This window comes from Chelon labrosus (genome assembly GCF_963514085.1).
Source record: "Chelon labrosus genome assembly, chromosome: 21".
In the NCBI taxonomy this organism is placed as follows: domain Eukaryota; kingdom Metazoa; phylum Chordata; class Actinopteri; order Mugiliformes; family Mugilidae; genus Chelon; species Chelon labrosus.
The window spans coordinates 16,170,147-16,184,069 of record NC_140354.1 but is presented as its reverse complement, the minus strand read 5'-3'; the positions used below and the strand labels follow the sequence as shown (position 1 = coordinate 16,184,069).

Sequence of the window (13,923 nt, the reverse complement as noted above, 5' to 3'; positions counted from 1 at the left end):
AGTGAGAGTTGGTTGCCGTTGACATTTTGGATGTTGGTAGACTAACATGGCCACTTGTGCTCTACGCTGATTGGCTACGTAGGCAAAGCCCCGCCCCTACCCCGACACGTATTGTTGTCTCGCCGAAAATAAAGATGGCTGCCGGACCCGCGTAAATTGGAGATCCCATAGAGGTAGTAATATTTAATAAATTCACTATTCCTCACATCCCAGTGTTGGTAAACTACACACGATATCACTGTAGACGAGATTAAGCCGGGAGAAAAGTTGAACGAACGCCCCGCGCGGTGTTCAGCCCGCTTTATGCGCCCGCGGCCTAGCCGTTAGCGAAAGCCTCGGACTTTCCTTAGCCGCTCTCACCGGTCAGCGGAGGCCGCACTCGGCGGAAGGGATTCTAGCCTTGGAGATGGTCGGGAAGCTCGAGTGTCAAAGTGAATAGAGAGGGGGTGTGTTTGTGTATCTTTACAAAAGTAGGCGGGAATTTGTTTAGGTATCATTTTGGTTGCTCCTTTGAAGATGATAGAGCAGAATACACTACAAATATAACGCAAATGGTATTTTTTTCCTCAAGTAGCGGCCAATCGTGGAGGACTAAACCTTCTTTTTGAGCACGTCCAGGTTACCTGCAGGTCCGCTGCTTCTTGTAGTGCTCCATGCTGGACTAAACAGAGATAGTTTAAGAAAGTCATCATGTGTTTGGATGAATACATGACAGAAAAGTCAATGTTATCCCAGTATATGTTTTACTGCAATGTTGAACTGCACTAATCTGTTTTGTTTGGGCCCAGAATTTGTATTGACTTGCATTTCATTTTCTATTTTCTCTTGGTGTTTATTCAATAGGTCAGCCTTAATGTTGTCTTCTACATCCCACGACAAGTGAAAGCTTTGACAAAGGAGGCACCATGGCTTTCGAGGAGATCAAGGGCAAAGGAGGCATTGGTAAAGCACACTTGCAGTTTTTCTAACGTATAGACTTGTGTAGTACGCAACATAGGCCGCGTTCAAGACCGAGTATTAACGTACGTCCTGAGCGATCTGATTGCAGACGGCCAGATTAAAGATGTCAACACATGTATTTTAAGATCTGATCACGTTTTGAGGTTGTCTGGGCCACTAGTTGGTTGTGTGAACACGCAATGAGTCCCGGCCACATTGATGGGCTGCCTACTCAATTGACGTCTTGTTTCGTAACCACAGTTTCAGAGAAAAAAAAAACAACCGCAGTTTTGAATAATTGCCTGAAAAGATAAAATCCCCCAATGTATTAAACAAAATTATGTGTTTAATTAGCCAAAACCTCATGTTCTTCAGTAGTGTGAACACACAATGTGTCCCGGGCCACATTGATGGGCTGCCTACTCAACTGATGTCTTGTTTCGTAACCACAGTTTCATAGAAAAAAAAACGACCGCAGTTTTGAATTATTGCCTGAAAAGATGAAATCCACCAACATATTTATCTGTAGTTGCTGTTAGCTAGCAGAATAGTAAGTAAATCTGAACATTAATTAAAAAACTAAATTATGTGTTTAATTAGCCAAAGTAGTGTGGACTCACAATGTGTCCCGGCCACATTGATGGGCAGCCTGCTCAATTGACATTTTGTTTCATAACCAGAGTTTCGCTTCAGACTTTCACAGAAAATACCACCGCAGTTTTGAATTATGGTCTGAAAACATAAAATCCCCCAACGTATTCATCTGTAGTTGCTGTTAGCTAGCAAAATAATTAGTAAATCTGGACATTCATTAATTAAAAGTGTTGATTGTTGAACACATATGGGCTATGTGTAATTGTGATCGGTTAGTTAGCCAAAACCTCGTGTTCTTCAGTAGTGTGAACACACAATGTGTCCCGGCCACATTGATGGGCAGCCTACTCAATTGATGTTTTGTTTCATATCCAGAGTTTTGCCTCAGTTATGTGTAATTCTGATGTGTATGTGTTTAATTAGCCTCATGTTGATGTATGCAAAGTAGACATGTGAAATTAAGTTAGGAAATACCCGTGAGATTACTGTGTGTATGGTCATTTCCACGGTTCAAGTTATAATCTGAGGTTTGTTCAGGCCTGTAGAATAAGTAACGTCAGAATGGAGACGAATAAATAATACTTTAACATCACATGTGTGCTTTCAGGGAGTGAGAGGTTCTTCACAGCTCATTACTTTCTATGATTTGTATCATGTCCCCATACTGGGCTGTTACAGTATTCTACTAAAATGATGTTGGTGTGTTTGCATATAGAGAACAGAAGAGCTTAGTTTGTGCAAGAAAGGAGGAACTATTTCATACCCACAGTATGTTACGTAATGCTCTTGTGGTGAAGAGAATCAAGTGTTAACTGGCCAAAAAAAGAAAACCATGTGACGTTAATGGTTTTTGTGTGCTTTAGATGTGGGGATGGAGGGAGAACGGGGCCTTGTGGCTGGACGCAGCCAGAGAGAGAAGAGGAGGTCGTACAAGGATCTGTTAAGGGAGGAGGAGGAGATCGCCGCCCAGGTACGAAAGTCATCCAAGAAACGTCCGAAGGTAAGTTTATCCGTCTTCGTCTTCCTAGTCCGGTATCGCAGAAGCATTTTTAAAGTCTGTGTCCAAAAAAATATCAAAAATCAGTCAGTATTTTAGAGTTTGTCATTTCCTGGAAAACTATTTTTAAATATTGATGACTCATCCTGCACTTGGGGGCGTGTACTAATTTTGCGGCCAATGAAACTCAGGCTCAGGCCATCGGAGGTGATCGCACTCGGCCAGATGTTTCTCTGGGACTTTAAAATGTGCTGTTAATTCCCGTTTAAATATAATTAATGAAATTGTTTCGTGTCATTTCAAAATCAGGATTCAGAGCTTTTCATGCTCGGAGGAGACTCCCACAAAAAGAAGAAGAAGCATAGTGATGACTACTACTACAGAGGTGAGAGACATTAAACATTAGGTACGCTAACAGTGAAAACAAATGCGTTCTGATATAATATTATATTCTTCATCCCCAGACCACGATGGTTCAGGCCCACCTCCCCACAAGAAGAAGCACAAGTCCGCAGACCGCTCCCCTACTCTTTCTTCGCCCTCGTCGTCCCACCCGACGGACACGGCGATGGGCCTCCTGCAGGCCATCACCTCTCCTCTGGCCACGGGCTCAGACCCCAGCCCCCACCTGCACAAGAAGCCCTCCTACCCCTCCTTCTCCACGCACTCGTCCAAGGACCGCAAACGCGAGAGCAGCAGCGGCGGCGGCGGCGGCGGCGGAAGCAAGAGCGGCCACTCCTTCTCTCACTCCCGCTCCACGTCCTCTTCGTCGTCGTCCTCCAAGAAGCACTCGTCGTCCTCTTCGAAGTCGTCCCTCTTCCACGGCGGCGCTCCCAAAGAGGAGCCCCTGACGCTGCGCGAGGCCGACGGGCTGAAGATGAAGCTCATCATGTCGCCGGAGAAGGAGGAAGGGGAGAGCTTCCCGTTCACGCCGCACTCGTCCAAAGGAGGCGTGAAGAAAGAGAAGGACAGAGAGAGGACGCAGCCCTCGAAGTCGCCGAAGAAGAAGATGCAGCAGAGTAGAGATCCGCTTCCTGTCGTGGGGAAAGAGGTGGAGGTGGAAGGTAAGAAGGTGCTCGTCTTAGAATGAATTAACTGGTAATAATTGAGATATTCTTCATTCGATTTCTTCTCCGTTCTGCAGGTCATTACGGAGGAGGCATGGGAGACGATAGCTCTTCTTCCGGGGGAGAACTGGAGGCAGGCGAACTGGTTATAGACGACTCGTATACACACTTGTCAAAGAAGAAGAAGAAGAGCAAGAAGAGCAAAAAGAAAAAGGACAAAGAAAAGGACAGAGACAAGGAAAAGAGTGGGAAAGACAAGAAGCACAGCAAGGGATTCGGAGGTGAGTTCACGCACTTTAAAGTCGTCTCTCCACTGAAACCTAGAGTCAAAGATCACGTCGGTTCGTTCTCAAACCTGACTCCGCTCTCGTCAGACTCGTCGAGGAGCCACGGTCACTCCCACCCCACCGTCACTCACAGCGCCGTCGGCCCGATGTACGCCATGGGCACGCCCATCCCTCCGCACCACCACCACCACCACCATCACCAAGGCAACGACGCTGTGACGGAGAAGAAGAAGAAGAAGGAGGAGAAGGACAAGGAGAAGCACGAGAAGGAAAAAGAAAAGGTCATTTGCGGTCACGTGTGTCTTGTTTTGGCTGTCGTCAAACCGGAACGATGTTTTAAAATGTTTGTTTGTTTTTTTTTTAGCCCAAGAAGAAGAACACGACAGCGTATCAGGTGTTTTGCAAAGAGTACAGGGTCAATATTAACGCAGAACAGCCTGGACTAGGTGGGTAAAACTTTAAAGTATTATAACTTCAGATAAAACCAAAAGAAAGAATTTAAATAAACCATGTTTGTTTGTCTGATCTGCAGTGTTTGGTGAACTCAGCAAAAGGTTGGCAGAGGTGTGGAAGGCGATGCCCGAGAAGGACAAACTGGTACGTTTAGTAAAGTGAGGTTTATTCTTCTCCCAGAGAATACTTTCGCCTTTTTGGCTTTAAACGTTCGCTCCACTTTTAGTCTTTCTGTTTTGTTTTGCCATGATTTTGTGTATTCAAGATGTTTATAGTCCCGTGCGTAGTAACAACACTGCGGCTCAGACCACGCAGCGGCGTTCCAACTTCAAAAGAAAGAAAGAAAAAGATTTAAGAGAAGCTGCACGGGAAATCGGGTGAATTAGAGGCTTGAGCCGGGACCCACTTTGTTATTCAAACACGTAGCCGTTAAACATTTATTAGCTCCGACGTGAACGCGGTTAGTTCCAGTCGCCGTCGTTCAAAGTGCACAGACAAACTGGCACAATTACAGATCAGTGCCTACGATGTTGTTCTCAAAGCTTAAACAGAGCTTACAGATGTTACTCCTCCAAGTTGTGGTGGTTGCACTTTTACACCACCAGAGCTTTCACTGATTTCTCTGACTTTCTAACTTCTTTTTTCTTCTGTGCAGGTGTGGAGGCAGAAAGCTCAGTATCTGCAGCACAAGCAGAACAAGGCCGAGGCCACCACGGTCAAACACAAGACCTCCAACGAGAGCAAAAGCAAAGGTATGTTTGAGTCCAGCTCGGACGGTTCAAATATGTCATTCTGTGTTATATCTCATTACATTAATTGAAATAATAGTCTCTTGTTGTGGCCCTGGTTGGATCTCAATGCTGTTTTGTTTCGTTGTTTAGTCGTAGGAACAGGAACGGGCATGGTGTCGCCGAGCCGAGCGGCCGGCACCGTGTCCCTGTCCCCGGCTCGAGTCCCGGACGTCGATCCCATCGATGCAGCCGCTCACCTGCAGCTCCTAGGAGAGTCCCTGTCCCTGATCGGACATCGGCTACAAGAAACGGAGGTGAGTTTTTTATGCAGATATTCATTCAAACCTGCAGTGATTTGTTTTGATGATTAAACCGTTTGGCGTGTCCTCCTCTCAGGGGATGGTGGCGGTGTCTGGAAGTCTGTCTGTTCTTCTGGACTCCATCTTGTGCGCCCTGGGCCCGTTGACGTGTCTCACGGCGCAGATACCGCAGCTAAACGGATGTCCTCGAAACGTCCTGGTACAGATAGCGTTCATTCATTTAACCAGCTTCAAAACACCTCCGCTGTCATTTATTTCATAAACTAACGACGCTCTTTTCTTTTTCCTCTCAGTCAAACACGTTGGACAACATCGCCTACATCATGCCTGGACTGTGAGTAAAAAGGATCGATCTGGAGGAACTTGGCGTCAAAGCGTCAACAGATTTGTCCGGACTTTAATTTAAGCCACTGCTTGGCATCTGAACATTTGGATATTTCTGGCGTCGACCTGTTTTTAAAGTGTATTTTTTTAAAAAAGACAAACTTTTTTTTCCCCTCTCTTAATTTTGTAATTGCTGTATTTTTAAACAAAAAACATTTTACTGAACATCTTTTGCAGCACGTCGGCTCAGTTTTACTGTTACTGTACAGCGGTCTGTTTTATGAAAGGGTATCTACTGTATGTACTGATCTGGATGTGTGTTGTTTAGCTGTTTAAGGACCAACGTGTTGGATTAACTGGCCTCTCGGGCCCAGGTGGACGGATGATGGGTTGTTCAAAATAAAAAAAAAATCTGATCTGGATTAAACCTCCAGTACGACTTGTTCAAAACGTTTTAGAATAACTGAGAGAAATCTGGATTACAGGAAGAAAATGTAATAAACTAGTCAAATAATCACGTGTCTATGTGGATCTGTTCGACTTTTAACAGCCAAATAAAATCCCTTATTTACTATATTTAGTTTAATTTGTCACTAGATATTAATTAGAAAGACACAATTCACTTTTAAAGGACCAACCTTTTAAAAGCAGTTTCAGCTCCTCAACAGTTTCAACAGGTTTAGGTGCATGACGGACAGGAATACTGGACCTAGTAGTGATTTTTATTTATTTGTTGAGGATGAGATAAAGACTCTTTTTAAAAGAAATGTTAAATATTCTGCTTTGTGACGGTCCCTAAAGGCTCATTTAAAGTACTGCGGGACATAGACGCCGTAACCTACGTACGTAGCCTATGCCTTTTGCTCTCGCTCTGTAGACGCTAGTAGGCGCTGTCTCTTTTTTTGGTAGTTTTTGTTTCTACTTTCTGCTTCACTTTCAACAATGGCGACTGAAACTTTTGCTGAAATTTCGCCGAAGATGAGTCGTACAAATGTTTCTATCTCCGAATCTCTTCAGTTAAGCTTTCCTTGATGTGTTCAACCTTTATAGATCCAAAACAATCGATTCGAAAATTGCGGAGATGGAGAAGCGGCCGGAAATACGGACCAATCTCAGCTATGGCGCTAGGTTCTGCGTATGCTCTACGTTGTCGCCGTAACCTCTGCGTCAACTTAACGCAGAATTATAAACCGCCTATAAACCGTTGCGAGCCATTTATACTTTGCACTCTGTAACAACATCATCCAAACACTAGTCCGCGCTGTGTCTTTTTTTACTAGTCGGGTTAATTTTTGTTTCTACTTCCTGCTTCATTTTCAACAATGGCACCTGAAACTTTTGCCGAGATTTTACCGAAGACACGTCCTACAAATGTTTGAACCTCCTTAGTTAACCTTTCCTCGATGTGTTCCATTTTTATTGATCCAAAACAATCGATTTGAAAATTACGGAGATGGAGAAGCAGCCGGAAATACTAAAGCGGAAACACGCTACTACCAAGCAGACCAATCACAGCTCTTGCAGTCTGCGTTGCCACGGCGCATAGTTACATTTCTGGGGAGGTGCATGTCAGCTATGGCGCTAGGTTCTGAGTATGCTCTACGTTGTCGCCGTGGCCTCTGCGTCAACGCAGAATTATAAACCACCTATAAGCGGTTTTGAGCCATTTATACTTGTGCGCTTGCTCTGTAACAAAACCATACAAACGCTAGTCGGCGCTGTGTCTTTTTTATCAGTCGGGTTAATTTTTGTTTTCACTTTCAACAATGGCGACTGAAACTTTTGCCGAAATTTCACAGAAGACGCATCCTACAAATGTTTGAACCTCCTCAGTTAACCTTTCCTCAATGTGTTCCATCTTTACTGATCCAAAACAATCGATTTGAAAATTGTGGAGATGGAGAAGCAGCCCGAAATACTAAAGCCGAAACGCGCTGCTACCAAGCGGACCAATCAGAGCTCTTGCGGTCTGGGGAGGTGGACATTAGCTACGGCACTAGCTTTTACGTCAACTTAACGCAGAAGTCTAAACCGCCACCTGTTAGTCTCATTTCGTGCAGTCGCAATGTGGATTTTTTCTTAAAAAAGGAGTTACAAGCAAAACGAGCCTGAACCATGATGCTGCCACCACCATGCTTCACAGCTTCTTAAGCTAAAATTTTCAAAAAAAGTCTTGATACTATACATTTGAATATATATATTTAATTGAAAATTGCTTGTTTTTTATATTATTATATATGCACACTTTGAATTCATCCAAAATCTTAAAATTGAACTAAACATCTCAACAGCCTCTCTGTTGGATTGTCTGGTGCCAGGCTTCATTTCCTTATACAGTATAGCGCCACAACATGAGGTTGACCTGAATTCGGGTGAAACACTACACTGTTATTGGCTGCATTACAATGAGACATTCATTCCTCGGTGTCATCAACACATCCCCACAACAGATGGAGCTGTGTTCACCTCAGATGGAGTTAACTTTAGTGCAGCCACGGAGGCAGAGGCTGAGTCAGCCTGCAGGAATCAGGAAGTCTAGGTTGTTATCCCGGGCTGAACGCACTAAATACGGCAGCGAGCAGGACCAAAAATGTCCGCATCTTCTTCACAATCAGGTACGTGGACGGGTTGATGTTTTCAATCTTCTTATCTTTACATGTGCCGTCTCAGATCTGTGTCAGTGTGGCTCGATGGGAGGTGGGGTGAGTGGGTGCGTCTGCGCGTTTTCGTTATTTCTGCGGCTTTGAGATGCGAGCTGCTGCAAAGGGCGCTGTCATTTCTTAGAAATGTGTCAGCGATTCTGAGTAAGACAAAGACATAATGTGTTTAATGCAAAATCAAAAGCGAAAAATGAACAAGATATAGCCTATCTGTTGAAATGTGTGCAGCGGAGAAAGTGTGGATTCAAGTAACTTTACTGTGATTAAAGCCACTTTGTTTGCTCCCGTTATTTATTTTTATTTATTTATATATATATATTTTTATTTTTTATTGTGTGTTATCGGTTCCTGCCGATCAGAGCTGAGGCTGGTGGTGCTGGGGCGCCCCGGAGCAGGAAAGAGATCAGCGGTCAGCGCCATCCTGGGCCTGCAAGACCGCGATCAGGGCACAGACGCTCCTGCTGTCCGAGAGTGCAGCAAACACAGCGGGGAGGCTGCAGGCAGACAGGTAAGAGGGCAAAGAGCAACACATCGTCAGATCTTTAATTAACAGCTGATTGCAAGACAGTAGTTAACAGCTATCCCTTCTGATATCCTATCTCAGTTTCTGTATGCAAATAAACACCTGTCTAATTTGTATTATATAACAGCTGCTGTCTGTAATGAGTGTCTGCAGCTATTTTAGAACCAGGAACAGCTCTTAGTTGTGTGTGTGTGTGTGTGTCATGACTTGGGGAGATGAGCCATATTTTAGAACCAGCCGTGACGTATCTCTGACTCACTGTTATTTTAAGTAAAGTTACTTATTTAATATATACTTATTTATTTATTGATATCTGCCCTGATGTTAGTTATTTACAATTTACTTATGTTTTAGTTATTTATAACTGGCAGCTCCACAGATGAGAAACAATCAGCTCCACAGATCAGAAACATTCAGCTCTAAAGATGAGAAACATTCTGCTTCACAGATAGGAAACAACCAGCTTCACAGATGAGAAACATTGAGCTCTAAAGATGAGAAACATTCAGCTTCACAGATCAGAAACAACCAGCTTCACAGATCAGAAACATTCAGCTTCACAGATCAGAAACAATCAGCTCCACAGATAAGAAACATTCAGCTCTAAAGATGAGAAACATTCTGCTTCACAGATCAGAAACAACCAGCTTCACAGATGAGAAACATTGAGCTCTAAAGATGAGAAACATTCAGCTTCACAGATCAGAAACAACCAGCTTCACAGATGAGAAACATTCAGCTTCACAGATCAGAAACATTAAGCTTAAAGATGAGAAACATTCAGCTTCACAGATCAGAAACATTCAGCTTCACAGATGAGAAACATTCAGCTTCACAGATGAGAAACAATCAGCTCTAAAGATGAGAAATATTCAGCTCTAAAGATGATAAACATTCAGCTTCACAGATCCGAAACATTCACTTCCACAGATGAGAAACATTCAGCTCCACAGATCAGAAACACTCACCTCTAAAGATCAGAAACATTCATCTCCAGAGATGAGAAACATTCAGCTTCAAAGATGAGAAACAATCAACTCTAAAGATAAGAAACATTCAGCTCCAGAGATGAGAAAATGTCAGCTCTAAATATGAGAAACAATCAGCTTCAGAGATGAGAAACAATCAGCTCTGAAGATGAGAAACATTCAACTTCACAGATCAGAAACAATCAGCTCCACAGATCATATTTAATCGTGATGCTTCTGCCACTTCTCTGCAGGTGGTGGTAGTCTCCAGTCCTGCCTGGTTCGGCTCAGCCTGCAACCCAGAGGAAAGGAGAAAACACATCTCCTCCTTTATCGCCTTATCCAGCCCTGGGCCACATGCCTTCCTGCTGTGTGTCCCTTTGAACCAGCCAGCTGATGGAGAATTCAAGGCTCTGGACGTCCTAGAGAAGCTGTTTGGCCAATCTGTCATCACCAGAAACACCATCATACTCTTCACCCACACGGAGGAGCTGGGGGAGGACGAGCAGCTGGAAGAATACCTCGCCACATGGCGCAAGGACCTCCGGCAGCTGGTGGAAAGATGCGGTGATCGCTACCACACTCTGGAAACCCGCAACGGAGAACCGGAGGAGAGGGATGCTGTGGAAGAGCTGCTGGAGAAGGTGGAGCAGGCAACGATGGAGAGTGGGTTGCAGCACTTCAGCTGCCCTCTGTACGAGGAGGCAGAGGAAAGAGTGAGAGAGAAGCAGGCGGAGATAGTGATGCAGAGGAGATTAGAGGAAATGAATGACCAGGAATCACCAACAGACTCAGAGGAAAACGTGACAGAAGAGGAAATGGAAGCAGTCCGGGAAGAGGCGGAGAGGAGCATCGGTGATCTGGACGTGGATGTGGATGATATTTTCCCTTCCACCTGTGTGTCATCTTCCCCCGCGGCTCCGTCTTTTCTCTGGGGTCTGTGGGAGAAACTAACCGGCTGGGTCAAGTGGCTGCCTACTCTTGTGAGAAGGGAGGCCCTGCTGGGGGCCTTGGTCGGCCTCTTTGTGGGAGGGCCAGCTGGAGGTATGGTAGGGGCCACCGTGGGGTCTGTGGCTACTGAAGTGGGCAGAAGAAAAACTCAGAAAACCAAATGAAACGTGACCTCACATTAATATATTATTATGCAGTGTGTTGCACCATAAAGTCATTTAACTGTGTTCACGGTCCACTAGCTGTCAAATATAGTATTTATGCCTTATCTCTAAGACCTTGATTTAACATCCGACCTGGGCGATCCGACTTTAAGTACCTGCGGACTCTAAATGTGGTCCGAGATCAGATCTGGGTGCGTAACGCTGGACTCTTGAGGTCGGATCAGCCGGGACGGATGTTAAAGCCAGGTGTGAACGGGGGCCAAAGCTGCACTACTTCTGTCAGAATGGTTACCATTCTTGCAAAAAGCTTAAAATAATTAATAAATCATGCTTTACAGATTAGTAATAATCTTTTAATAAGAACAACTTAGCAAAAAAATGAAAATGTCCTTATAGTAAATTCTTTCACACCTGCAGTAATTGATAGTAGCGTCTTTTGGCCACTTGGGGGCAGCAGAAACAACACGGACAGATATTACCACCTTTGAACTTGTGATGATTGAAAACATTTTTATGCTTCTGGGTCAGATCTCTGCAGAGCCTCCAGCTGTAGCCTTTGGGAGCGGCATTTATATTTGGGTGCTGGTGTGTCGGCCATTGTTCTCTTAAAACAGCAGTTGTTGGTAGCGGTAGTAGTTTCTTTGTGCACTTGAAACAACAGTAACTGGATTCGACCAGCTCAGGTTGGAGTTTGAGCTGATAAACTTGGTTTGTCAGAGGCGGAATGAGGGAGAATTTTTGGAGCTTGTCCGGGCCATGTGATGAGGACGTGATGAGGAAATTGCATTTCAGACCACTCGCAGTTGATGCAATCTGTGTCACCGCAACTTGCAGTTACATTTCTGGAAGCATAAATCGAGCTTAACTGGTTAACTGTTGGGCGTTTTCAGGATAACATGAGCATAACAGAGGATCTCTCAAACCTCACCTTCATTTTTAGCTCTGTTTTTGGTCTCCACCAGATTCGGAGATAGAAATATTTTTAAATGTTGGCTTCAAAATGCTCCTTTTGTGTATTTATCTGGTGCCGTACGGGTAGTTTACAGTATTTGTCTTCCCTTCTGTGAATGTAAACGATGTGTTGAGAGAAGAAGCTACTTGGATGAGCGGTGAAACGTATTCGGAAAAGTTCTTTGTTTCACCTCAGTCTTGGGAAAAACAATATATAATATAATAATGAGAAGTGTGTAAGGGTGAACAAATACGTTTCATAAAATTTCAAAAAAGCTTGCAGAGATGAGGTAAAGGTTATAATAACAATACTTTTTGCTGTGGCCAAAATAATTTAATTCATTATCAATGTAAACGTTATATTATAGCTGCTTTAATTAAAACTAAAACACCATACATCCACTACATAGATTATTTATAACCTGGAAACCAAGTTGTTCTCATTATTGGATCGTTACCCATCTCTAAAGGAGTCATTTATTAACCTTTAAATTCGTTTTTTAATGCTTTATTTTATTTTATTTAGAAAGGCGCACAGGAGAAAGCAGCAGAAACACTTTTTTTGTTACGAGGCAATACCAAGAAAAATCCACCAGGTGGAGACATTGAACTTCATTTTGGGAGTTTAAAGTTTAAAGCTTAAAACCAAGAGATAATTGTTTACTTCTGCTCACCACGCAAATAAAAGCTGCTGATTTAAATAAACTCCTCAGGTGTTCTTCTTTTTTTTTTTTTTTTTCTTGAGATCCCCGATTGTGAAATTACTTTTTGCAGTTTACAGTGGACAGGGACGTTTGTGTAATTGAAGGGTACCCCCCCATCCTCCTCCCCCCTTTTCCCCTGTGTATTTTGGACAACATCAATTAGAGCAAAGTGAGTGGATATGGATAGATGCGGCGCAGAGGAACAAAAGCTCAGGATTCATCCACTGCTGCGTCTCCCAGACTCTGTCCTCCTCGCACAATGGCAGGTTACAGCTTTGACACTGATGTAATTGATACTCTGCTAAAACCGTCCGTCATAACCCATCCTTACATCTCCTTTAGTCTCACCCCCCTCCCTCTCTCTCCCCTCTCTCTCCCCTCTCTCTAAGCTGCCGGCGGCTCTTGCCTCGGGAACAGCTAGGCGTTTCCGAATGTGGGTGGTCCGGCCAGGGTGGGAGGGAAGGAGAGCGAGAGAGAGATTTAGCCGAGCTCTCATGTTTCCCAAAAGGAGAGGGGAGGGAGGGATGCGAGAAAGAGAGAGTGAAGGCAGCGAATGCGAGGGAGAGAGAGAGAGAGAGGCGGAGAACAAGCTGTGGGCCTACATCTGTCCTCCAGATGTGGCCTCCTCTTGTCTTGAAACAAGGAGAAAAAAAGAAGGTTTTAAAAGTAAAGGAAAATTGGTGCTAAACAGTTTTTTATTGTCAGGGATTACGCACACGCACAATACAGAGTACAGGACACAGCACAGGCTCCACAGCCCACCTTCATTATTATTATTATTATTATTATTATTAATTATTATTTTTTTAATGAAACTGAAGTGAAATGCGCACAGTAGACCCCTTGAAGTTATAGGAAAGGAACACCTGTCCAAATATTATTCAGCCTTTAGTGGATACGCGTCATGGATAAGATGGAGAGCGAAGCGATGGAGAAATTAATGTGGATTTTTTTCTTTTTTGGGGGGGGGAATCTTATTTCTTCAGGAAGATATGAGACACCAAAAAAAAAAAAAAAAAAAAAGCAGAAAATTAAGGCCGGTTCCAGAGTTCACGTCGGTGGCGGCCAGTATCAGCTCCAGCAGGACGCGGGGAGACAGAGCGTTGATTTGTGCCTGTACGAGCGAGAGAGGCCAAAATCTGAACAAACATGTGAGGGGGGAATCAGCAGTGAGCCATCATTAACTCACAGGCCGTAACTCCTGCTCCTCTCCCTCAGAGCAAAAAAATGTTGTTGTAAGGGCCTTTGTGGTCCCTCGTCGGATCGGGTCTTAGGAGGAGAGGAGGAGGA

At 44.1% G+C, this 13,923-nt stretch overlaps 2 protein-coding genes across 3 annotated transcripts; both read left to right on the top strand.

Moving 5' to 3' along the window:
* The first annotated feature begins 26 nt into the window (after positions 1 to 26).
* Positions 27 to 6,909, top strand: hmgxb4a (HMG box domain containing 4a). 2 transcript variants are annotated; one of them, XM_084570927.1, is made up of 13 exons: positions 27 to 173; positions 844 to 942; positions 2,397 to 2,533; positions 2,840 to 2,915; positions 2,995 to 3,594; positions 3,675 to 3,878; positions 3,972 to 4,165; positions 4,249 to 4,330; positions 4,417 to 4,481; positions 4,993 to 5,089; positions 5,219 to 5,382; positions 5,465 to 5,587; positions 5,682 to 6,681. In XM_084570927.1, exons 2-13 carry the CDS (start codon positions 906 to 908, stop codon positions 5,724 to 5,726), a joined length of 1,824 nt encoding a protein of 607 aa, XP_084427053.1. In that variant the 5' UTR covers positions 27 to 173; positions 844 to 905; the 3' UTR covers positions 5,727 to 6,681. The 2 variants fall into 2 exon arrangements, with proteins under 2 accessions (XP_084427053.1, XP_084427052.1); XM_084570926.1 differs by having other exon boundaries at positions 3,675 to 4,165; positions 5,682 to 6,909.
* A 1,098-nt stretch (positions 6,910 to 8,007) lies between these two features.
* On the top strand, positions 8,008 to 12,616 carry LOC311507002 (GTPase IMAP family member 7). The gene is made up of 3 exons (XM_084571190.1): positions 8,008 to 8,327; positions 8,732 to 8,880; positions 10,118 to 12,616. The coding sequence occupies exons 1-3, from the start codon at positions 8,303 to 8,305 to the stop codon at positions 10,976 to 10,978; spliced, it is 1,035 nt and encodes a 344-aa protein (XP_084427316.1). The 5' UTR covers positions 8,008 to 8,302; the 3' UTR covers positions 10,979 to 12,616.
* The last annotated feature ends 1,307 nt before the right edge of the window (positions 12,617 to 13,923 follow it).

Bases quoted from the DNA above. Each gene is read 5' to 3' on its own strand.
- hmgxb4a (XM_084570926.1), top strand. From the start codon at position 906: ATGGCTTTCGAGGAGATCAAGGGCAAAGGAGGCATTG. The intron at 943-2,396 runs GTAAAGCACACT...TGTGTGCTTTAG, and splicing joins CAAGGGCAAAGGAGGCATTG to ATGTGGGGATGGAGGGAGAA. The intron at 3,595-3,674 runs GTAAGAAGGTGC...TCCGTTCTGCAG, and splicing joins GAAAGAGGTGGAGGTGGAAG to GTCATTACGGAGGAGGCATG.
- LOC311507002 (XM_084571190.1), top strand. From the start codon at position 8,303: ATGTCCGCATCTTCTTCACAATCAG. The intron at 8,328-8,731 runs GTACGTGGACGG...CCTGCCGATCAG, and splicing joins CGCATCTTCTTCACAATCAG to AGCTGAGGCTGGTGGTGCTG. The intron at 8,881-10,117 runs GTAAGAGGGCAA...ACTTCTCTGCAG, and splicing joins GGGAGGCTGCAGGCAGACAG to GTGGTGGTAGTCTCCAGTCC.